At 49.1% G+C, this 17,885-nt stretch overlaps 1 protein-coding gene across 1 annotated transcript; it reads left to right on the forward strand.

Annotated features, from left to right (window-relative positions):
* Window positions 1–4,498: 4,498 nt before the first annotated feature.
* On the forward strand, window positions 4,499–16,842 carry LOC116657171 (transmembrane protease serine 9-like). The gene is made up of 11 exons (XM_032458665.1): window positions 4,499–5,377; window positions 5,594–5,782; window positions 6,023–6,182; window positions 6,573–6,835; window positions 7,565–7,725; window positions 12,558–12,828; window positions 12,934–13,122; window positions 13,344–13,503; window positions 13,869–14,131; window positions 14,862–15,019; window positions 16,254–16,842. The coding sequence occupies exons 1-11, from the start codon at window positions 5,188–5,190 to the stop codon at window positions 16,518–16,520; spliced, it is 2,271 nt and encodes a 756-aa protein (XP_032314556.1). The 5' UTR covers window positions 4,499–5,187; the 3' UTR covers window positions 16,521–16,842.
* Window positions 16,843–17,885: the final 1,043 nt, after the last annotated feature.

Below are 17,885 nucleotides of genomic sequence, written 5' to 3' on the forward strand. Positions count from 1 at the left end.
GCTCAGGTCTCCTGAAGTTTGTGGGGTTGCACATAACATACTGTAGAAAACTAGTTTCTCCTTTAGCGGAGGGAGCTTTCCTGGCGTCCATGAAGCTCTGGAAGTTCAGAGATGGGGAGCCTGTGTCCCAGGATGGAAGTCTGACGCGTGTGTTAGGGGGTGGGTCCTGCGGCCTGAGCTCTGTTTAGGCATCAGCATCTCTGTAGCGGGGCTGATGGAGTTGAGTTTGGCAGCCTTTGTAATCAGGACCCCGGGAGCAAGAGGGCAGAGCCTGGGACGTGGCCCCCTCACCATCCCTGTACCTCTCTGTGCTGCCCTGTGACAGGCATGCCTGGTGGAGACCCCGTGGGCCTGTTGTCAAGACCCCTTGAGCCCAAAGAGCTGAGTTTCCACGAGGGGAGGGTGTAGGGAGGGCCTGGGTCTGTGTGTGTGTGTGTGTGTGTGTGTGTACGTACAGCTTCTTTTTCCTAATCAGCAGACCTAGTGTTCCATAGTCACCTGGACTGGCTGCTGGTCTCCCAGCCTCTGTCCCCTGTCTGGGATCACCCTGCCTGAGGGAGGCTGGGGCAGGACACTGTGCTTTTCAAATGCCAGTAGGTTATCGTTAATCCTAGTAAACACTACCGTGGTTTTACAGAAATGCGTGGTTGGGCAGACTTGGAGGCCTGTGTCTGGCTACGTTGCACTCTCGGGTGCAGCTTTCTTCCAGAACAAGCCACCTTGTTCTTTCCTGTGATGTTCTCTTCCTGGGAATGTCAGTATGGCTTCTCATTTCCTTCTCTCTTCCTCTTCATTGGCTAAGATCCAACAGAAGCAGTCAGTCCTCCCCAGGGCATCTCCTGTGGACTACCCTGGGCTGAGTAATGTGCTTTATTCTGGGCTCCCCTGACTCTCGTGGTCCTGAGCCCTTTCTTCTGTCTTGTTTCCACTGGGTGACTTTTCTGCTCAAGGTTGAAATCTGTATCATCCTTTTATTTTTTTCCCTCCAGCTCCAGGCTTGGAACAGAGCAAGACTTCAGGAAATATTTGTCAAATGTGTGAAAGGCTGGAAAAATGACTACTCACACCTTCTCTGTCACCTCACTGCTTTCTGTCAGTGCTCTCTCAGCTCATTGCTCTGTCCCTGCTTTTTCTTTCCAGGATGACTTGGCAAAGAGGGGAAACCTCAACTTGGAAGCAAGAGTTACAGGAAAAGTCCAAAGCTCTGGGAAGTTTATGGTCCCAGTGGGGGTGCCCTTTGTTATGCTGATACTAGAATGTCCTTTTCTTGTGGTGGGGGAGAGGAATTCAGTTTAAGCAGCTTAGTAACTGAGGGTCAGCCTCTGGCTACCAGAAAAGTCAGGCAGGGTCTCCCAGAAAGCAGAACACTAACCTCCAAGTAAATGATAGCCATTTTCACTCCTTCCAACTATTTGTGAAGTTTCTTTTGTGAATCAGGCACTGGGCTGTGGCCACAATGAGATGTGGCTCTCAGGTGGGAGGGAAGAAATGGTCCTTAGGATAACCTTTAGGTCAGGGGGCTGGTGGCTGAGCAAACCACCCTCTGAAAGAGACAGATAGCACAGAGAGAAGAGGAGGTTGAGAAGCGGGCATTGAGTTCTACCTAAATATTGGACTGCAAAGGAAAAGGAAACAAAACCAACAAAAATGCTGATGGATTCGCATCATTAGGAGAAGCGATGTATAGTAGTGAACACTCCTATTACCCAGATTGTGTTCTTGAAATGTGATTTCACACACAAGGAAACCAGGGCTCCTTGTAGCAATGGCTTGAAAAATGTCCAGGTGTTGGGCAGGAAATGTATGAAGTCAGCCTGAAATGTCCTGTCAGATGGTAACGGAGGTATCCAGATGACTAGGATCATGTCAAAGGGACTCAGGAGCAGGTTGGTTCAGGTACCTGCTGTGATGGGTGGCATTCCTGCTAAATCCCTGTTGCAGAAAAGTCACATGTATTTCCCAGGATCTGTGATTAACGTGGATCCTTATTTTATGTTTGTTTCTGGATAAAAACACCTAATTTCATACACTCTGTTGATTCAGTATCATTGAACTCATGGCCAACAGCGGTACAATTCATGCCTGTAGGAAGCTGACCTGACCTGACCCATGTGTGTTCTCTGCAATGTGCATCACAGGCTGGAGTCCTTGAGCACCAGACAGCACTTCAGCAATTTGCAGGGGGCCATGCTAAACAGTGAAATCACCAACAAAAAGCAGAAAAATGCACAAACGTGGCACTACTTTTGTGGACTGGGAACAGGGCATCTGATTACACCATGAGAGCTGAAACGAGGAGACTCATCTCTGACCTCAGCTGAGAACATTGCTTGCATTGTTTCTGCTGAGAAACGTAATGTCATTTTTATCTTTTTCCTCTTACTTTATTGTTGGTTGTGACCTACTTGATTAGGTTGTACTTTGGTCTAGATTTCTTCATGTTTCTTTGTTTGTTGATCGTTGAGTTTATTGGATGTCTGGGGTTATAGTTTTTTAAATCAAATTTGCAAAATATTTGGCCTTTATTTCTTTAAATATCTCCCACCCCTGACCCCAGCCCTGCAACTTGCTTTTGTGAACTCTAGGGACACATAAATTAGGCCACAGGTCACATGCTCTATTTGTTATTGTCTTTTCTCTCTGTGTTTGATTTTAGAGTTTTAAAAAAGTTGTCATGTCTTTGAGCTCACTAATCTCTTCCACTGCGATGTTTTATATAAAGTCAATCCTATGATCAGTGTGTTTTCTCATCTCACAAAGGGTTGTTTTTATATCTACACGTTTGATTTGGGTCTTTTCACGTCTTCAGCATCTCTACCTAACGTTTGTGGGTGTGTGTATGACTACAGTTCTAATAGCTGTTTTAGTAATCTTGGGTTGTATTGTCATGCTCCTTGAATGGTGAGTATTGTTTGATTAGGTACCAGGCATTGTGACCTTTACCTGGTGCTTGATATTTTCCTAGAAATAGTCTTGGGCTTTATTTTGGGATGCAGTAAAATTACTAGGAAACTGATATATTCTGGTCTTGTTTTATATTTTTTGGAAGGGCTGGATTGAGACTCAGCCTAGGGATGATTAGTCGCTGTTGCTAAGGCAAGACCTTCCTATACAGGCTACAGAGTGTTCTGGGCATCTTGAGGTTTCCAGTCTGGCTGACGGGAACAGGCACTGTTCCTGGTCGTGGGTGAGCACCAGGCATTGTTACTCGAATCCTTTGAGGAGATTATTTTTCTGGCTTCAGGGAGCTTCTTCACATTCATGCACTGACCAGCGCTCAGGTCAGCACTGAAGGGGGTGCCTCCGCTGATCCCCAGAGCTGTCTCTGTGCATAACTCCCTCTGTTCTGTGTTCTGTCTGCAGAGATACCTTGGCGTGTCCCACCCCTCAGCTTCACCTGCTCCCCTCGGGAGCCTGCTGGATTCTGCCCAGGCTCCCTCTCTGTCAGCACTGCGGCCTGGAACCTCTTTCCAGGCAGTAAGCAGAGGCAATAGTAGGGGCTCACCCCATCCAACAGCAGTCTTGTTCCTTGTGGCCTGGTGTCCAGTGTCTTGAAAACTGTTTCATATTTTTGTCATTTTTGGTTGTTTCAGGTGACACAGGGAAGGACAATGCCTGTTAGTCTATCTTGGCCATAGGAGAAGTCAACATATGCATTTAATAAGAGTCTCTAATAACTAAAAAAGTTTATCATATCTTTGTTTCCTCTCCCTTTTCACCCTGCAATATCCCTTTGTCTTGTATTTCATTCAGTCTTACCAGAATGTTGTCTCTTACTAAGCTTTTCAAATAACAAAATTCAGGTTGTGTCAATCCTCTCAGTAATTTTTCTCTGTTTTGTTGATTCCTGCTCATGTTTCCCATTATTTCCTCTCTTCTCTCAAAGCCTTTCTTTAAGAGTACAGCTTTGATCTTTCCCCCATTTTGAGTTGAATTTTCAGCTCATTTGTTATCAGTTTTCTTTATTTTCTGATACAGTGGGAGCTACCAGTTACTTTCCAGGAATGCAGTGGCTGTATCACATTGGATTTCGTGGGTAGTGCTTCCTTTTTTTTTTTTTTTTTAAATTCACTTTATTTAATTACTTTTAGAAACTTTATTTTTTTGGAGGGGGTGGTAATTAGGTTTGTTTATTTACTTATTTAATATGGAGGTACCGGGGATTGAACCCAGGACCTCATGCATGCTGGGCATGCACTCTACCACCTAGCTATACCCTCTCCCTGCGTAGTGCTTTCATTGGCAATGATCTCTAAAGTCATATCTCCCTCCTGATTACCCTTTATATCAGAGGACCACTGGCTAGGGTTTTGACTTTATTTCAGAAATACGGGATTTTTAAAAAGTTGATTTTAATATTATTGATGTGTGGCTCATGAAGAGAATGTGTATTGCATGGATTCCTTGAGATAATTGGTCTTCCGTTGTGGCCTTGATTCTGAATATTCCCTATGTGTTTATTCACAGAATGAGTGTTCTCTGTTCATAGTTGTAAATGCAGCATCTTGCTATTAGGTCTAGATAATGTGTTCTGAGAGTCAAACATTCTATACTTTTGCTTAATTTTGCATATGTAAGTTATCAGCTTTGAAGAAGATGTATCATAGCATCAGTTTCCCATAAATTGGTCATCTTTGTTCCACCTTAAAGGCTTGTCATTGCATCTTCTCATTGGTGTCTTTTCCTTACTGTATGTTACTCCCTCTGTCCTTGATACAATCTCTGCCTTGAAAGCTGTGATCCAATAACCAAATTGCTCTCCCAGCTTTCTGTTACACCAGTATGCATGTTACTTCCTGTGCCTTTATTTCCCAGGTATCTGCATCTCTTTGTGGTAAATTTGTCTCCTAGAAAGTCTATTTCTGGACCTTATGTTTTCCACCAATTTGAAAGTCATATATTGTTTAGTATGATCAACCCACTCACGCTTATCACAGATGCGATTATATCCGGGCTCAAAACTGCCATTTTGTTCAGTAGTCTGTATTTACCATACTTTCGTTTTCCTTTTATCCTGGCAGATTGTTTTTGTTTTTTTTTTTTTTATGACTCCAGTTATTAGATGCTGGTGAGGTATATATAATTCAGAAGGTCTCTACTTTAGGGTTGAGGAATTAATTTCATGTTCAACGTCCTTAAGAGCACAATTTAGATTGGTTGGATAAGCTTGAGGTGAAGATTTTTCCGATGCTGCCGAGGCCCTGTGTTCCCGCCAACAGGAAGGCAGGCGCGGAGCCGCCGCGAGGGGGCGCGGAGAGCGCGGTGCTGCGAGAGGTGCCCATGGCGTCCCCAAGCGTGCCCTGCAGGGGTGGAGGCTCCATGCACGTACTGGTCTGGTTGCTGGTCCTTTGGCTCCTGGTCCTTCATACTGAGCTCAGTGAGACCGGGGCAGACCGTGATTGGGCAGGACTGGGCCTGGCTGTTCACATGGGTGCTGGGCTTGGGGAGGGGCGGTGGAATTTCGGGGGCGGGGGTTGGGGAGGTGGAGTTTGGGTGGGGGTGGGGGGGGTGGGGAGGGTGAGATGGGAAGAGGCCACGACGAAGGGGCAGGCTCAGGCCAGCTCCATTCTCACTGGTGTCTCATCTTCCCCAGGTGAGGGTGACAGCCCCAAGGAGGATTCTGCAATGAGTCCGGCAATCCCAGAGGCCCCCTCAGCTCCAGGACACCCGAAATCCCGGAAGTTTCCAGTGCCCACTGTAGCTCCAGGGCCAGCTGCAGCCACAGTGGGGGCGGCTTTCGAATCCAGCCAGACTCCTGTATTTGAAGGGTTGTCTCTTAAAGGTACTGCTTCTACACGGGACTGTAAGGCCTGCCTAGGAAGCCAGTAGGGGTCACTGCCTGGCTGTGGGTTTGAAAGGTCAAAAGATTCTGAATGGTTTGAGAGGAAACCTGGCTCTATCCTCAGGGTGGAGGTAGAAGTGGTGGAGGCGGTGGTGTTGGAGGAGGTGGAGGTGGAGGTTGAGGAATTGGTAGGAGGGAGACAGTGGTGTCACCTCCTGTCCCTCTTCTTACTGAGCCAAGGAAGATGTATCCATCGGGATATGAGGATAATTGATGGAATGCCAGCCCCGAAAAGAAGGTGGCCCTGGCAGGTGAGCCTGCAGACGGGAGGAGTTCACAGATGCGGAGGTTCCCTCTTTGCCCCACGGTGGGTGCTGACTGCAGGTCACTGTGTAAATAGGTGAGTGTTTGGGTAAATAGGTAAGTGTTTGGGGATGTAGGTTGGGCTACTGGTTGGGCTGCACGACATGGAGCCAGTCCTAACCCTCACCTGAGCTTTCTCTTCCTCATTTAAAATCAGATTACAGCCCCTAGCTTGTATTCAGTAGAAGTAAAAGATGAATTTTGCATTTCTTCCAAGATCTCAGGTGCTGCTGTGGTGGTTCTGGGATATCAATGGAGAATCACTGCCTTGAGAGGTTAGGGGTTTATCGATGGGATGTGATTTAGAGTGAGAAAATGGCCTATGGCTCGTGTAGGAGATGGCATGAGGCTGGGAGGAACATGGAAGGGGTGGAGGGGAGTGCAGACCCTCCAGCATCTCTGTGAGGGGCTTGTCCTCTTCCCGCAGCTATGAGATATACGAAGTGAAGCTGGGAAGTACGTGGTTACATGCAGATTCCCCAGATGCAGTGGTCGTTACAGCCAAAGACATCTATCGCCATAGTGGGTATAATCGGACTGCTTACATTCACGACATTGCCGTTATTAAGTTGAACTCCTCTGTGAGTTATTCCTCATCCATCCAGCCAGTGTGCCTCCCAGAAAAGGATTTTGAAGTGCTACCTGGGACACAGTGCTGGGTGACTGGATGGGGGCGAACAATTGAAAACGGTGAGACTGGCAGACAGGATCTGGGGTGGGGGGCAGCCTGGTGCCCAGGGGTTGGGCTACAGACTGAAGGGAGGGTCAGCGAGGCTGGTTCTCTAACAGGCGGGTGCGGGAGGAAGCGGAGGGGATGCTGGCAGGTTGTGACTGAAGTGCATGAGCAGTTTCTGTAGTTGTGTTAGGACCTGGGGGCCTGGGTCCAGGTAGGGTGGGTTCTCTCCAGGGTGGATTTCAGGTCTCCCATTCAGAGCCGTCCTTCTCTGGAATGACCTGCCAGGGGGCAGGGAGCTTGTTGTGCCTGGGGTGTAGGTGTAGCCAGAGCAGCCCTGTTGGTGTGTCTGTGAGGCCCCTTATGTGGAAGGAGGCTGGTCTGGCAGCTTTGGTCACTAGCTGTCCTAGAGTCTGTGAACCTGCTGCGTGCAGGGCCCTGTCACTGTTACTACAGATACTCAGAGTGACAGACACCTGGGTTTGTATCAGGCTGGTAAGGCCTTGCCTCTTCCTGTCCTGAAGTGTTCCTCCTCCTGTCTTGCTTTGCTTCTCACCTCCTTGGCTCCTCATGCCAACATTTGGCTTGTTTCCTTCTGAGCTAATAGGGACGATATCTACTGTCCTTCCTTCATCTCAGGAGGCATCAGGGTGTGACTGCGCTGATCATGACGCACTGTGCGCTCTGGGGGCCTCTGTCCTGTTCCACTCATGCAGGGTCTCTTATTCTTGAATTGCCTCTTTCAGTACCATCATCAAGGCCACCTGATCTTCAGGAGATTGAGCAAACCATTCTTCAACTGGAGAAATGTAATGAGATGGCCCAGGAAGCAGCGAATATGTCTGACCAACTAGTGCGAAAAGGAATGATCTGTGGCCATAACAAAGAGAGGGGAGGTCCCTGCAGGGTGAGTTTGTGGGTCCCTTGCTGCATCTACATTGATATCTCCCCTCAAAATTCCCTCTTTCCCAGGGTCAGGGCTTGGGTTATTCGCTACCTCCTCGTTTCATCCTTTAATTAGGAGAGATCAGGAGAGACTTCTCATCACTCCCCTGAGCTGACCTGGCCTGTGCCTCCAAAAGGGAGCAGCCCTCACATCCTGGGGGTGCTGCCAGGGTGGGTGGGATTGAGGATGATAATGATAATAATGTAAGTTCCTGTACCTGAGTTCCTTCTTTGGGGCACTTACTGTGCCAGTGTGAGAATTCACCCACATTAGCTCAGTTAATCATGTCACAACCCTGCAACGTACACATCATACATGTTATCATACCAATGTGGTCCCTCCAGAGACAGTAATTCCAGGTCCTCCTGTGAGTGGATTTAGGACAACTGGGCCCACAGTCTCCCCTCTGCACCAAGCTGCCTTTCTGAGCAGGGAGCATTTAAGCTCAGTCTTAGAGGATTTGGATTCTGGAGAGAGAGAGAACAACACAGTTGGGAGGAGGAACAGCAAGTACAGTGGCTCAGAGGTTGGAGGGAACTTGTCATGTTTAGGGACATGTTAAGGGTCTGGAGCAATGAGGGGGCAGATATGGCCAGAGAAGGGGGTTGGAGTCAGAATATGTGTGGCCTGGAATGCTGTGCTGTGTTTCCCGGTGCCGTCCATGCAGGACTGGAGGCCAGGAGTTTGTAGGCAATGTAGCAATGGTGTTGTAGGCATGTAGGCGATGGTGTTGATCCCAGGCAGGACCTGGGGCGGAGGGGCTGGTGAAGGGGTTGTGTTTGAGGCGGAGTCGTCAGGTGTTGGTGACTGACTGCAGGTGAGGGAGGGGATGAGGGAGAGCTGAGGACTGTTGAGTTTCTGACTGAGTGGTTGGGGTTGGAGGTTAGTTTCCAGGTGATGGGATGTTTGGAGAGGATCCTGGGGAAAGGGTCAGGGCAGTGGAAGCCTAGGGGGCACTGGATGACAATGTGAGTATATTAGCTACAATGCTGATGTACCAGGGCCTGCTGGTTTAATTGCTCCTGTGCATCTCGGAACACCTGGAAAGAGTGGTATTTCTCAGATGATGTTAAAGTTTTCAACTCTCCAATCTCATTCACAGAAACCTGGGCTTGGTTGGTACCTGGGGAAGGACCTGGGTGACTGTGTCCCAAGTGCCTTGCTGTAATCAGCCTGTTCTGATGTTGGTTGCCTTCCATTCCTGTGTTTCTTTTTTTTTCTGCAGGGAGATTCTGGGGGTCCCCTGGTCTGTCAGTGTAATGACTCATGGGTCCAGGTGGGGATTGTGAGCTGGGCTGTTCGCTGTGGTATCAAAGAAGTGCCTGCAGTTTATACAGATGTTAGGTTCTACAAGGATTGGGTCATTAATCAAGTTACTAAGGTGTCCTCCTGTGGCGCAGCAGGTGTCTTTATCCCACTTCTGTGTCTGGTGCTGCCCTTGGGCATCCTGGTGACGCCATGATACCCTGTCTCAGGGCCCTCCTGTTTCTGAGTCTCACACTAGCCCTGCCTCTGACCTCCACACTACTCAATGCCCTTCCTCGATTCTGTTTGGGATCCACTGACCCTGTGGAGATACACACGACAGAGACTGGCAGCAAGTGTGGAGCCCCGACATTGTCCCGGCCTGGAGATCCTGGGACCTGCCTCATCCACACCTGCAGCTTGGCTGTGCTCTGCCTGCCAGGAAGGAGGCAGTGACACCATCCCAGCAGGGTGGCCAGGTGATCTGCCAGGTGGAGTGTAATGGCTCCTCAACATCTAGTGGAACATCTAGCAAAGAAGAGACAGCATCAACGGTGAAACAGCATTAGACCTGACACTTTCTCAAGCCAGCCATCTCGATGATTTTTTGATCGGACTGAGGAGGCATCACCACGTCCACATCTGACTCAGTTCTCTGGAGCTGGAAGAAGGTCCTGTGTGGATCCATCTGTGAGTGGCCAGCTTCTGCCACACAAACCACCAGGGGCAACTCAGTCTTGGAACCACCCCCCACCAGGGGTCCAGTGGCCACACCCAGGCTCACCACTGGTTGTGTTGAGGCATTAAGGAGTGTGGAGATTTCAGATGTCAACTGAATAAATGCTTGGAGTTTCTCGTGTGTTCTGAAGCTCAGGTCTCCTGAAGTTTGTGGGGTTGCACATAACATACTGTAGAAAACTAGTTTCTCCTTTAGCTGAGGGAGCTTTCCTGGCGTCCATGAAGCTCTGGAAGTTCAGAGATGGGGAGCCTGTGTCCCAGGACGGAAGTCTGACGCCTGTGTTCGGGGGTGGGTCCTGCGGCCTGAGCTCTGTTTAGGCATCAGCGTCTCTGTAGCGGGGCTGATGTAGTTGAGTTTGGCAGCCTCTGTAATCAGGACCCCGGGAGCAAGAGGGCAGAGCCTGGGACGTGGCCCCCTCACTGCCCCGTACCTCTCTGTACTGCCCCTTGACAGGCATGCCTGGTGGAGACCCCGTGGGCCTGTTGTCAAAACCCTTTGAGCCCAAAGAGCTGAGTCTCCACGAGGGGAGGGTGTAGGGAGGGCCTGGCTCTGTGTGTGTGTGTGTGTGTGTGTGTACAGCGTCTTTGTCCCAGTCAGCACACCTAGTGTCCCATAGTCACCTGGACTGGCTGCTGATCTTCCTCTCGGTTCTGGGTTGATATTGATTGATTGAGTATTCCTCTTATGGGCTGTATTGTCATGCTCCTTGAATGGTGAGTATTGTTTGATTAGGTACCAGGCATTGTGACCTTTACCTGGTGCTTGGTATTTTCCTAGAAATAGTCTTGGGCTTTATTTTGGGATGCAGTTAAATTACTAGGAAACTGATATATTCTGGTCTTGTTTTACATTTTTTTGGAAGGGCTGGATTGAGACTCAGCCTAGGGATGATTAGTCGCTGTTGCTAAGGCAAGACCTTCCTGTACAGGCTACAGAGTGTTCTGGGCATCTTGAGGTTTCCAGTCTGGCTGACGGGAACAGGCACTGTTCCTGGTCGTGGGTGCGCACCAGGCATTGTTACTCGAATCCTTTGAGGAGGTTATTTTTCTGGCTTCAGGGAGCTTCTTCACATTCATGCACTGACCAGTGCTCAGCCCAAAACTGAAAGTGGTGCCTCCCCTGATCTCTGAGGCTGTCTCTCTGTGTGTAACTTCCTCTGTCCTGTGTTCTGTCTGCGGAGATGCCTTAGCGTGTACCCCCCCTCAGCTTCACCTGCTCCCCTTGGGAGCCTGCTGGGTTCTGCCCAGGCTCTGTCTCTGCACTGCGGTTGGAACCTCTCTCCAGGCAGTAAGCAGAGGCAATGGTAGGGCTCACCCCATGCATCAGCAGTCTTGCTCCTTGTGGCCTGATGTCCAGTGTCTTGAAAACTGTTGTTTCATATTTTTGTCATTTTTGGTTTGAAACGGTGGGAAGGATAATGCCTATTAATGTATCTTAGCTTTAGAAGAAAGTAACATATTCATTTAATAATATTTTGTAATAATGAAAAAGAGTCAGTCATATGTCTACGTTGCTTTTCTTTTTCACCATGTGATTTGGTTTCTCTCTTGTAGTGTTTCATTCGGTCTTACTAGAATGTTGTCTCTTACTAAGCTTTTCAAAGCTCAGAGTCCTGGCTGTGTCAGTCCTCTCACTGACTTTTGTTTATTGATTGATTTCTGCTTCTGTTTTCCATGACTTCCTCCCTTCTTCCAAACTCTTTCTTTGAGATTATTCCATTGATCTTGTCCCCATTTAGCTGAATTTTTAGCTCATTTGTTACCAGTTTTCTTTATTTTCTGATACAGTGAAAGCTATCAATTACTTTCACGTAGGATTGCACAGGTAGTGCTTTTGTTGGCAATGATCTCTCTAGAGTCATGTTTCCTTCCTGATTTCCTTTTTAAAGGAGGGCCATTGGTTATGGTTTTGAGTTTGTTTCAGAAATATGAGATTTTTAAAGCTTGATTTTCATATTGTTGATGTGTGGCTCATGAAGAGAATGTGTATCACACGGATTCCTTGAGATAACTAGTCTTCCGTTGTGGCCTTGATTCTAAATACGTCCTATGTGTTTATTCAGAATGAGTGTTCTCTGTTGATAGTTGTAAAATTGATCATATGGCTACTAAGTCAAGATGATGAATTTTGAGAGTTGAATATTCTATATTAATGCTCACTTTTGCCTATGTAAGCGATCAGCTTCCCAAGAGGAGTGTATCAAAGCATCAGTGTCCCATAAGTTGGTCACCTTTGCTCTACCTGTTAAAGGCTTGTCATGCGTCTTCTCACTGGTGTCCTGTTCTTACTGTATGGGACTCCCTCTGTCCTCGATACAATCTTTGCCTTAAATGTTATGATCTGATAACCAAATTGCTATGGCAGTTTTGGTTTGCTCCAGATCGGCCTAGCATTTTGCTTTCTGTCCCGTTTATCCGACATGTGTACCTGTAGCTCTTTCTTGTAAATTTGTCTTCTCAGAGAGTCTACTTCTGGAGCTCACTTTCCCTCCAATCTGAAAGTTCTTGTTTTTTCTGGTGTGTTTCCCCCAGTTATGCTCATTATAGACACTGCTATAGTCGAACACTAAACTTCCGTTTTGTTCTGTGTTTTCTACTTCCCATACTTTTGTTTTTCTTTTTCTTTTTCATTGGGCATTGCGCATACTGCATTTTCCTTCACTCTCTCTCTCTCTTTTATTTTTTTCATTTTTTAAAGATCGCGCTGAGGTATCTAATCCGGAATATGTGCACTTCAAAGTGGAGAAATTAATTTCATGTTCAAGGGTCTTAAGAGCACAACCAAGAATAGGTTTTGGTTGAATCTGCAGGAGGTGAAGATCCTGGAGGAGGAGCTTTCCGGTTCTGCCTTGGGCCCCGGGCTCCCGCCAACAGGAGGCAGGAGCCGAGCGGCCGCCAGGGGGCGCCACAGGGAGCGGAAGCGGCCAGAGGGTCCCATGGCGTCCCCAGGTGTCCTCCGCAGCGGCGGCGTCTCCCTGGGCCTCCTGCTCTGGCTCCTGCTCCTTCAGCCCCGGCTCAGTGAGGTCCAGAAGAGCAGGAGTCAGAGGAGGCTGGGCTGGGCTGCTCGCTTGGGGGCTGGCGGTAGGAGTTGAGGATGGGGAAGTTTCCTTGGCAAGAGGCCAGTGATGGGGGGGGGGGGGCGGGCTCCGGCCAGCTCCTTTCTCACTGGTGTCTCATCTTCCCCAGGTGAGGGTGGCCGACTCAAGGAGGATTCTGCAATGAGCCGGGCAATCCCGGAGGCCCCCTCAGCTCCAGGACACCCGAAATCCCCGAAGATTCCAGTACCCACTCTATCTCCTGTGCTGCCCACACCCACAGCAGGAGAGGCTTTGGAATCCAGCCAGAAACCTGTAAATGGAGGGGGGCCCCCTCAAGGTAAGACCTCTGCATAGGGCTGTACAGGCCCGCCTGGGATCCAGTGGGGCATGCGGCCTGGCCTGGAGGGGTCTAAGGGTCGGAGGGTTCTGGAGGCTTTGAGAGGAAGCGTGGCTCTGCCCTGGGAGTGCGGGGTGGTGGTGGTGGAGGCGGAGGTAGTGGCGATGAGTGGGGAAGGGAGGCAACAGCTTCACCTTCCGTCCTCCTTTTACTGAGCCAAGCAGCATGTGGTCATCGGACTTCAAGGATAGTTGGTGGAATGCCCGCCAGAGAGAGAAAGTGGCCCTGGCAGGTGAGCCTGCAGATCAATGATCAACACATATGCGGAGGCTCCCTCATTGGCCCACAGTGGGTGCTGACCGCTGCCCACTGCATATTTGGGTGAGTGCTTCAGGCTCTGGCTTTGGGTTCCTGGTCAGGTTGTCTGCAGTGGAGCCATCCCTGTCCCATTCCTCCTCTGTATCTGAAAAAAAGGTCACGGCCCCTAGTTTGTGTTCAGTAGGAATGAGACCTGAAAGTTTGCATTTCTGGCAAGATCCCAGGTGCTGCTGCTGGTGGTCCTGGGAACTCACTTGAAGAATTACTAACCCAAGTGGTTAAGTGTCTGTGGAGAGGATGGGGTTTGGAGGGAGAAATGGCTGATGGCTGGTGTAGGAGATGGGATGAGGCCGGGAGGAACATGGAAGGGGTGGAGGGGAGTGTAGACCCTCCAGCATCTCCGTGAGAGTCTTGTCCTCTTCCCGCAGCTATGAGGAATATACGGTGAAGCTGGGAGTCATATTTTTACGTTCGAATCCCAAGAATGCAATGGTCATTCCGGTTCGGGACATCGTTTGCCATAGCCATTATGATGTTAGAACCTTGAGTAATGACATTGCCCTTGCTCTGCTGGCCTTCTCTGTGAATTATTCCTCATCCATCCAGCCAGTGTGCCTCCCAGAAAAGCATTTTGAAGCAAACGCTGGGACCCGGTGCTGGGTGACTGGATGGGGGCAAACAACTGAAAATGGTGAGACTGGCAGACAGGATCTGGGGTGGGTGCAGCCTGGTGCCCCAGGGGTTGGGCTTCAGACTGAAGGGAGGGTCAGCGAGGCTGGTTCTCTAAGAGGCGGGTGTGGGAGGAAGCGGAGGGGATGCTGGCAGGTTGTGACTGAAGTGCATGAGCAGTTTCTGTAGTTGTGTTAGGACCTGGGGGCCTGGGTCCAGGTAGGGTGGGTTCTCTCCAGGGTGGATTTCAGGTCTCCCATTCAGAGCCGTCCTTCTCTGGAATGACCTGCCAGGGGGCAGGGAGCTTGTTGTGCCTGGGGTGTAGGTATAGCCAGAGCAGCCCTGTTGGTGTGTCTGTGAGGCCCCTTATGTGGAAGGAGGCTGGTCTGGCAGCTTTGGTCACTAGCTGTCCTAGAGTCTGTGAACCTGCTGCGTGCAGGGCCCTGTCACTGTTACTACAGATACTCAGAGTGACAGACACCTGGGTTTGTATCAGGCTGGTAAGGCCTTGCCTCTTCCTGTCCTGAAGTGTTCCTCCTCCTGTCTTGCTTTGCTTCTCACCTCCTTGGCTCCTCATGCCAACATTTGGCTTGTTTCCTTCTGAGCTAATAGGGACGATATCTACTGTCCTTCCTTCATCTCAGGAGGCATCAGGGTGTGACTGCGCTGATCATGACGCACTGTGCGCTCTGGGGGCCTCCGTCCTGTTCCACTCATGCAGGCTGTCTTACTCCTGACTTGTCTCTCTGTAGCATCAGTACTGCCAGATGTTCTTCAGGAGACTGAGCAAATTCTTCTTCACCGCAAAGAATGTAATCAGAGGATGCAGGCAAAATTAAGATTCCGTCGCACACTAGTTCGAAAAGGGATGATCTGTGGCTATCACGAAAAGATGAAAAGTCCGTGCAAGGTGAGTTTGTGGGTCCCTTGCTGCTCTGCATTGATGTGGTCCCCTCAAAGTCCTCTCATCTCCCAGGGGCGGAGCCTAGGTTATTTGCCACCTCCTTGTTTCAGACTTTAGTGAAGGAGATTCAGGGGAGAATCCCTCATGGCTCTCCTGAGCTGGCCTGGCTTGTTCCTTCAAAGGGAGCAGCCCTAACGTTCTGGGGCGGGGCTGCCAGGGAAGGTGAAGTTGAGGATGACAATAATAGAAGTTCCTGTCACTGAGTTTCTCCTATGGGGCACTTACCATGCCAATGATAACATTACTCAGTTATCCACATATATCCGTGCAACATAAACATTATACATGTTATTATACAGATGCGTTCCCTCCAGAGACGTTAATTCAAGGTCCCCCTGGGAGTAGGGGTAGGATTCCTGGGCCCTCACTCTCTCCTCTGCACCAGGCTGCCATCCTGAGCTGAGAGCATTTGACTTGGTCTTAGAGCAGGAGTATTTGAATTCTGGAAAGAGGAGAACAGAACTGTTGGCTGAGGGAGCAGCAAATACAGCAGCTCAGAATCAAAGGGAACTTGTTTAGGGAGCATGATAGAGATCTGGTGCAGTGAGTTTTCAAATATGGACAAAGAAGGGATTTGGAGTATAGAATGTGTAGCTCAGAATGCTGTGCTGTGTTTGCAGGTGCCGTCCATGCAGGACTGGGGGCAGGTTTTTTTCACTATGTAGGCGATGGTGTTGATCCCAGGCAGGACCTGGGGTGGAGGGGTCGGTGAAGGGGTTGTGTTTGAGGTAGAGTTGTCAGGTGTTGGTGACTGACTGCAGGTGAGGCAAGGGGTGAGGGAGAGCTGAGGACTGTTGAGTTTCTGACTGAGTGGTTGGGGTTGGAGGTTAGTTTCCAGGTGATGGGATGTTTGGAGAGGGTCCTGGGGAAGGGGTCAGGGCAGTGGAAGCCTAGGGGGCACTGGATGACAGTGTGTATATCAGCCGCAGTCCTGATGTACCGGGGTTGTTGGTTTAATTGCTTCTGTGCATCCTGGAGCACCTGAGAAGGAGTGGTATTTCGCAGATGATGTTAAAGTTTTCAACTCTCCAATCTCATTGACAGATATCTGGTTCTGGTGGGTACCTGGGGAAGGACCTGGGTGTCTGTGTCACTAGTAACTTGCTCTCCTTGCTCTCGATCAGCCTGTTCTGACATTGATACCTTCCATTCCTGTGTTTCTATATTTTTTTTTCTGCAGGGAGATTCTGGGGGTCCTCTGGTCTGTGAATTTAATGACTTATGGGTCCAGGTGGGAATTGTGAGCTGGGGTGTTGCATGTGGTGCCACAGGATTGCCTGAAGTGTATACAGATGTTACTTCCTACAAAGATTGGGTTATTGATCAAGTTATTAAGGTGTCCTCCTGTGGCTCAGCAGGCTTCTTTTTCCCACCTCTGTGTCTGGTGCTGCCCTTGGGCATCCTGGTGACCCCATGGTTACCTGGCCCACAGCACTCCTGTTTCTGAGTCTCTCAGTAGCCCTGCTTCTGATCTCCCACAACTACTCAGTGCCCTTTCCTTAAATTCGTTGGATTCACTGACCCAGTGGAGATCCACCTGACAGAGAGTTGCAGCAAGAGAGGTAGCAGAGAAGTTCCCCAGCCTGGTGCCCCTTTCACTGCCTCGTCCACACCTACACCTTGGCTGTGCTCTGCCTGCCAGGAAGAGGCAGTGAAACCATCCCTGCAAGATGGGCAGTCGACCTACCAGGTGGAGCACGATTGGTCCTCAACATCTAGTGGAACATCTAGCAAAGAAGAGACAGCATCAATGGTGAAACAGCATTAGACCAGACACTTTCTCAAGCTCAGCATCTTGGTGATTTTTTGGAGGCACTGTGGTGGCATCACCATGTCCACATCTGACTCAGTTCTCTGGCACTGGGACAAGTTCCTGTGTTCCCCAGCGTGGATCCATCTGTGAGTGGCCAGCTTCTGGCACACAAGCCTTCCAAGTGCTACTCAGTCTTGGGACTCCACCCCCAGGGCTCCAGTGGCCACACCCAGGCCCACCCTAAGTTGTGTGAGGTGATTATGGAGTATTGATATTTCTGATATCCATGGAATAAATGTTTGGAATTTGTTGTTTTGTGTTCTGATCTTTGTTTTCCTGGAGGTTGTGGGTTGCGTATAATATACTCTAGAGAACTAGTTTTTTCCCATTTGACTAAGAAACTATTCATGGTTTATATTATGCCCAAGAGGGAGAGGCGAGTCCCCACCTGCTCATGTGTGAGTCCTAAGGATGGTATTATTCAGCTGGGTTTTGCTCCCTGTACTCCTGTTATAGTCATCAGCGTGTCTGCAGTGAGCTTTGTAGCCTAATTTCATAGCCTTCGTAACTCAGATTAGAAGATGGAGATAGAGTCAAATTGAGAATACATATATTTTGGACATAAGCAATATTCTTCCTCTTCCATTGCTTCTACTTGCTGCTCACCTCCACTTTGTTACCAAAGATCTGTATTCCCACAGAGAGGAGTATAAGAGAGATTCACTATATTAGGTACTGGTTCCTTTTAAAATTTAATTAAAATACTTTAATGGTGCATGCTAAGCACATGTTTACGACCTCATGCATGCTAAGCGCACGCTCTACCACTGCACTTTACCCCACTCCTCAAGGTACTGGTTCTTTACCCTCATTCTAGGACAGTGTCCCAGAGTCTCTGTGTCTTGCTGCTAATTAACTTCCTCTCCATCTCCTGTCACCTGCCCTTCCAGAGGTCAATGTTTCAGCTCCCAGATATCCCTGGGCTTCAAGTGTAGTTTTTGTCTTATGTGTTGTCTAAGGAAGGCTGGAGTTGAGAGACTAGGAACTTGCATCAGATCT

The sequence above is a fragment of the Camelus ferus genome, chromosome 17 (assembly GCF_009834535.1).
Source record: "Camelus ferus isolate YT-003-E chromosome 17, BCGSAC_Cfer_1.0, whole genome shotgun sequence".
Lineage (NCBI taxonomy): Eukaryota > Metazoa > Chordata > Mammalia > Artiodactyla > Camelidae > Camelus > Camelus ferus.